General features: G+C 50.2%; 1 protein-coding gene across 1 annotated transcript in view; it reads left to right on the forward strand.

Annotated features, from left to right (window-relative positions):
• Window positions 1-5,789, forward strand: part of GFOD2 (glucose-fructose oxidoreductase domain containing 2) — a 53,044-nt gene extending 47,255 nt beyond the window's left edge. The window contains exon 3 of the mRNA XM_003917053.3: window positions 4,271-5,789. Within this exon, the coding sequence (XP_003917102.1) occupies window positions 4,271-5,169 (899 nt within the window). The 3' untranslated portion in view covers window positions 5,170-5,789. The remainder of the gene's footprint in view (window positions 1-4,270) is intronic.
• The last annotated feature ends 211 nt before the right edge of the window (window positions 5,790-6,000 follow it).

Raw genomic sequence — 6,000 nt, forward strand, 5'->3', positions numbered from 1 at the left:
ACATCTGTGAGTCATCTCACCCAGCCTGAAAATTAGATTTTCTGAAAAGACATTATAAAATCAACATGGGTTGGGCATGGTGGCTCATGACTGTAATCCTGGCACTTTGGGAGGCCAAGGCAGGAGGATCACCTGAGGCCAGGAGTTTGAGACCAGCCTTGGCAACATAGCAAGACCCTGTATTTACAAAAAAATTTAAAAATCAGCTTGGCCGGGCGTGGTGGCTCAAGCCTGTAATCCCAGCACTTTGGGAGGCCGAGGCAGGCGGATCACGAGATCAGGAGCTCGAGACCATCCTGGCTAATATGGTGAAACCCCGTCTCTACTAAAAAAAATACAAAAAAATTAGCCGGCCATGGTGGTGCATGCCTGTAGTCCCAGCTACTCAGGAGGCTGAGGCAAGAGAATGGCGGCAGCCTGGGAGGCGGAGCTTGCAGTGAGCCAAGATTGCGGATTGCATCATTGCATTCCAGCCTGGGTGACAGAGCAAGACTCCGTCTCAAAAAAAAAGAAAAAAAAAAATCAGCTGGGTGTGCTGTCACGCACCTGTGGTCCTTGCTACTTGGAAAGCTGAGAGGAAGGCTCTGCTTGAGGCCAGACCAAGACTGCAGTGAACCAGAATCATGCTACTGCACTCCAGCCTAAGTGACAAAGCAAGACCCTGTCTCCTAAAAAGAGGAAGAAGAAACTAAATCAGATTTTCAAAATACAGAACACAGAAATTATTTACCTGGGGCTGACGCGATGGCTCACGCCTGTAATCCCAGCACTTTGGGAGGCCAAGGTGAGTGAATCACCTGAGGTCAGGAGTTCAAGACCAGCCTGGCCAACATGGTGAAACCCCGTCTCTACTAAAAATACAAAAAAATTATCTGGGCATGGCGGCAGGTGCCTGTAATCCCAGCTTCCTCGGGAGGCTGAGGCAGGAAAATGGCTTGAACCCGGGAGGCAGAGGTTGCAGTGAGCTGAGATCGTGCCATTGCACTCCCGCCTGGGCAACAAGAACAAAACTCTGTCTCAAAAAAAAAAAAAAAAAAAGGAAAAGAAAAGAAATTATTTACCTGGAAAATGTAGTTTCTATGTGAGTCTTATTTATTTAATTAATTAATTTATTTATTTATTTATTTATTTATTTGGGACAAAGTCTCATTCTGTCGCCCACGCTGGAGTGCAGTGGCTTGATCATAGCTAACTGCAGCCCCAGTCTCCTGGGCTCAAGGGATCCTCCTACCTCAGCCTCCCAAGTAGCTGGGACTACAGGTACATGCCACCATGCCTGGCTTATTTTTTATTTTTTTTAAATAGATACTAGGTCTTGCTATGTTGCCCAGGCTGATTTTGAACTCCTGAACTCAAGTGATCCTCCCACCTTGGCCTCCCAAAGTGCTGGGATTATAAGCATGAACCACCATGCCCAGCCAAGTCTTAATATCCAAGTCGCAATGGGCTTTTTTCCTCTGAATTTGTGACATTGGCTGAATCTCTCCCTTGGTGATGGTAATAAAATGTACTGTTGACAGAGCTGTACTGAGCCAGGTACTTTACATATACTGCTTTGGTTGACTTAGTCCTCTTTTCTTCCCTGTAACTGTAAAATCCTGCATTACGTTAACAGTAGTAAACAAAAACCCAGAGAAGTTTAGAAATTTCCCAGGTCATCTAGCAATTAAGTGAGAAAGCCAAGATTTGAGCATAGGAATTTCTGGCTCCAAAGCTTGAGTCCAGCACCAATAATTGACTCTTCCTGGGCAGTCAGTTGTCTTGGGGCCCATCCATCACGTGGGACATCAGCCACTTCTTTTTTTTTTTTGAGACAGTGTTTCGCTCTTGTTGCCCAGGCTGGCGTGCAATGGCGCAATCTCAACTCATTGCAACCTTCACCTTCCGGGTTCAAGTGATTTTCCTGCCTCAGCCTCCCGAGTAGCTGGGATTACAGGCATGTGCCACCACACTCGGCTAATTTTGTATTTTTAGTAGAGACAGGGTTTCTTCCTGTTGGTTAGGCTAGTCTCAAACTCCTGACCTCAGTTTGTCTGCCCACCTCAGCCTCCCAAAGTGCTGGGATTATAGGCGTTAGCCACCATGCCCAGCCGAGACATCGGCCATTTCTATAAAGTTTTCTTAGTTTTTTGTTGCAAGATATATTGTCTGTAGTTACTATTGTTTCTGCTACAAGCTGGCCCCACCTGAACCTGTGTGGAAAGAATCCATCTTGGTCCATCAGGGTAAGCTGCACCCTGCAGTGAGCCATCAGAAATAATCTGTGTCTTTACCATTGCCCCATCTGAAAACATTCAGAAAATGTTCAGGGGCCTGAGGGAAGATGAACACCATGGTTATTGAAGATGCACATACCTGGAGAAGGCACACTCTTGACTCGGTTACCCCAGGTCACAGGCATCCAGGCCTAAGGCTGCCCCTCCAACCAGGAAGTACCTGTGGAGTGCCAGAGTGGAGCCTGGATGGCCATGGAGGAGAAGCCCAGGTGCACACATTGCCCAAATGGGCTTCAACTAGAAGGGTAAGCACACGAATTAATCCAGACCAAGACTTGGTATTCCGTTTTCCACATTGCATATAGGCTCTGTGTAATGCTTTCAGTCTCGTTTCCTAACCCAGCCCTGCCTTCTCAGTCCTTCAGCATTTTGTGATCATTGCCTCTCCCCAGTCACCAAGTCCTTCTGCATAGCAGCTCCCATCTCTCATTCAGTGGCTAGAGCAGGATGAGCAGCTGAAAGACCACAGGAGGCAAAGAGATCAAAAAGAAAATTTTGGAGTGGTTAGGCATGGCAGCTCATGCCTTAATCCCAGGCCAGCACTTTGGGAAGCCAAGGCAGGTGGATCACCTGAGGTCAGGAGTTGGAGACCAGCCTGGCCAACGTGGTGAAACCCTTTCTCCACTAAAAATACAAAAATTAGCCGGGCATGGTGGTCGGTGCCTGTAATCCCAGCTACTCAGGAGGCTGAAGCAGGAGAACTGCTTGAACCCGGGAGGCGGAAGTTGTAGTGATCCGAGATCAAGCCACTGCACTCCAGCTTGGGCAACAGAGTGAGACTCTATCTCAATTAAAAAAAAAAAAAAAAAAAAAAGGAAAATTTTGGAGGAGTGCACAGATCATGTATCAAGACCTTATGGGTGGGGCCTTTGTAAGGACTTCGGCTTTTATTCCAAGAAGCAATTGGACATTGGAGAGCTTTTTCGTGGGTTTTTGCCAGGGTATTTACCCTTCCTGGCTTACTATGACTTGTAAACTTCTGTATGTGTCTAGTCCATACTGCTTTTTGGGCTTTCTAAGTTTTCTATTTAAGGTATTAGCACAGGATTTCCTTTGACTTGAACCACATGAAGCTTGCAGGAACACTGCAGGTGTTAGTGTCTCATGGCTGCTCATATCCTCACGAGCTTTCATCTTGAAACATGGAGCAGCATTCATCCCTTCAGTTTCCAGCTGCTCATCCTCTAGCACTCTCCTCAGGGCTTTGTCCAGCTTTGTTTAGCTCTGGGTGCATGTTGACTGCAGCATACCCAGAATGGGTGTGAGGGCAAAAAGGGTATTCTCACTTCCTTCCCGTCCTACGAGAGCCGAGCATTTTCTAGCCTTGGGCCACTCTAACTTGTTGGACCAGTGTTTTCAGAAAACAATCTGCAGGGACTCTTAGGGCCCTCTCTGGAGTTATGACTAAGAGTGGGAGTTATGACTAGCCCATCCCCTAGAAAATAGGTTAGATTCCCTGGCCCCAAGCTGATGATCTAATAAATGCATGACAGCATAGAGACACATCCATGAAGTGTGCCAACCTCTCTAGCCCACCTGTATTATTCAGGGTTCTCCAGAGAAACAGAACCAATAGGGTGTTTAAGAGAGAGATTTATTTGAAGAAATTTGGGGCCAGGCATGGCAGCTAACACCTGTAATCTCAGCACTTTGGGAGGCCAAGGCAGGAGGATCACTTGGGCCCAGGAGTTCTAGACCAGCCTATGCAACAGAGGGAGACCCCATCTCTACAAAAAAAATTTAAAATTAGCCAGATGTGGTGGTACACACCTGTGGTCCCAGTTACTCAGGAGGCCAAGGTGGAGGATCGCTTGAGGCCAGGAGTTTGAGACTATCCTGGGCAACATAGCAAGACCCCACCTCTACAAAAAAGAAAACAAAAAAATTAGTTCATGCAGTTGTGAGGCAGACAAGTCCAGAATCCTCAGGGTAGGTGGACATGCTGGAGATTCCTCCTTGGAACTTTGAGATTTCCTGTTGTGTCCTATTGTTAGGTATTGGGAAGAATGTCGTTTGCGAGAAGGCAGCAACATCGGTGGATGCCTTCCGGATGGTGACAGCCTCGCGCTACTACCCACAGCTCATGAGCCTGGTAGGGAACGTGCTGCGCTTCCTGCCTGCCTTCGTGCGCATGAAGCAGCTGATCTCAGAGCACTATGTGGGAGCGGTGATGATCTGCGATGCCCGCATCTACTCAGGCAGCCTGCTGAGCCCCAGCTATGGCTGGATCTGTGATGAGCTCATGGGTGGCGGGGGCCTGCACACCATGGGGACCTACATTGTGGACCTGCTGACCCACCTGACCGGCCGGAGAGCCGAGAAGGTGCACGGGCTGCTCAAGACATTTGTGAGGCAGAACGCTGCCATCCGTGGCATCCGGCACGTCACCAGCGATGACTTCTGTTTCTTCCAAATGCTCATGGGTGGGGGTGTGTGTAGCACAGTGACACTCAACTTCAACATGCCGGGCGCCTTTGTGCATGAAGTCATGGTAGTAGGCTCTGCAGGACGCCTCGTCGCCCGGGGAGCTGACCTCTATGGGCAGAAGAACTCTGCCACGCAAGAGGAGCTGCTGTTGAGGGACTCGCTGGCCGTGGGTGCAGGGCTGCCAGAACAGGGGCCCCAGGACGTCCCGCTGCTGTACCTGAAGGGCATGGTCTACATGGTGCAGGCCTTGCGCCAGTCCTTCCAGGGGCAGGGCGACCGCCGAACCTGGGACCGCACCCCTGTCTCCATGGCCGCCTCCTTCGAAGATGGGCTGTACATGCAGAGCGTGGTAGACGCCATCAAGAGGTCGAGCCGATCCGGGGAGTGGGAGGCTGTGGAGGTGCTGACGGAGGAACCCGACACCAACCAGAACTTGTGTGAGGCACTTCAGCGGAACAACCTATGAACCTGCACCTGGGCTCCTTGCCACAGGGCAGAGGGACCAGGGAGGGGAACAGGAGCCAGATGTGACAGGGGCTTGGCCCTAGCAGAGATGGTATCTTTCATTTAATGAGTCTGGGTGAAGCCAGAGGTGGCCCTGGGACTTCGCCCCCTCCAGCGACTCACCTGCTCCTCAGACTTGCAGGGTGGCAAATGTTCTTGTTGGCCAGGTTACCACGGCGTGCAGAGGGCAGAGCTGCCGCCGGGCCTCCTCATGGCAATGCCAGTGAGTGGGACTCAGAAAGGCTCACCCTGGTGAGCCCCTCAGCCTGATCTGCAGTCCTAATGGTGAGAAAGCACAATAGGGCCAGCTCGGCTGAGGCCCGAGGAGAAATGATGAGAAGTTTCATTTCCTTCTTGGGCTGGGACATCTCAGGAACAGTGAGGGCAACAAGTTGTCCCTCAGGGACCCTCACCTGCCCTCCCATGTGACCAGGCCCTTCCCAGGTGGGGACTGGGGCTTGCTTTATTAAGTGAGCTCTCAGGCTTTTGAAGTAGGACAGAGGGCCCTGATTTGGCAGAGAGGAGGCAAGGGAGGGCTTTAGAACATCTGGGAAATGTTAATAAATAATTGAGAAAATAGGACATGGCATGTGGTGTTTGTTTGGTAGGTTGGGTTTCTTTAATACTGAAAGGCTTGTTTCTTGCTGTAAGGGGTTTTTCTCTTCACTCATTGCTCCACAGCAGCTTGAAGCCAGCCGTGGGTCGTCACCGTCAACTGTGCCACACGGGCTGCTGCTGCCCCTCCAGCCCTCGTCTCCTACCTGTTCCCTCATAGCCAAATGCCAGGAGCCTC

The sequence above is a fragment of the Papio anubis genome, chromosome 18, assembly GCF_008728515.1.
Source record: "Papio anubis isolate 15944 chromosome 18, Panubis1.0, whole genome shotgun sequence".
Classification (NCBI taxonomy): domain Eukaryota; kingdom Metazoa; phylum Chordata; class Mammalia; order Primates; family Cercopithecidae; genus Papio; species Papio anubis.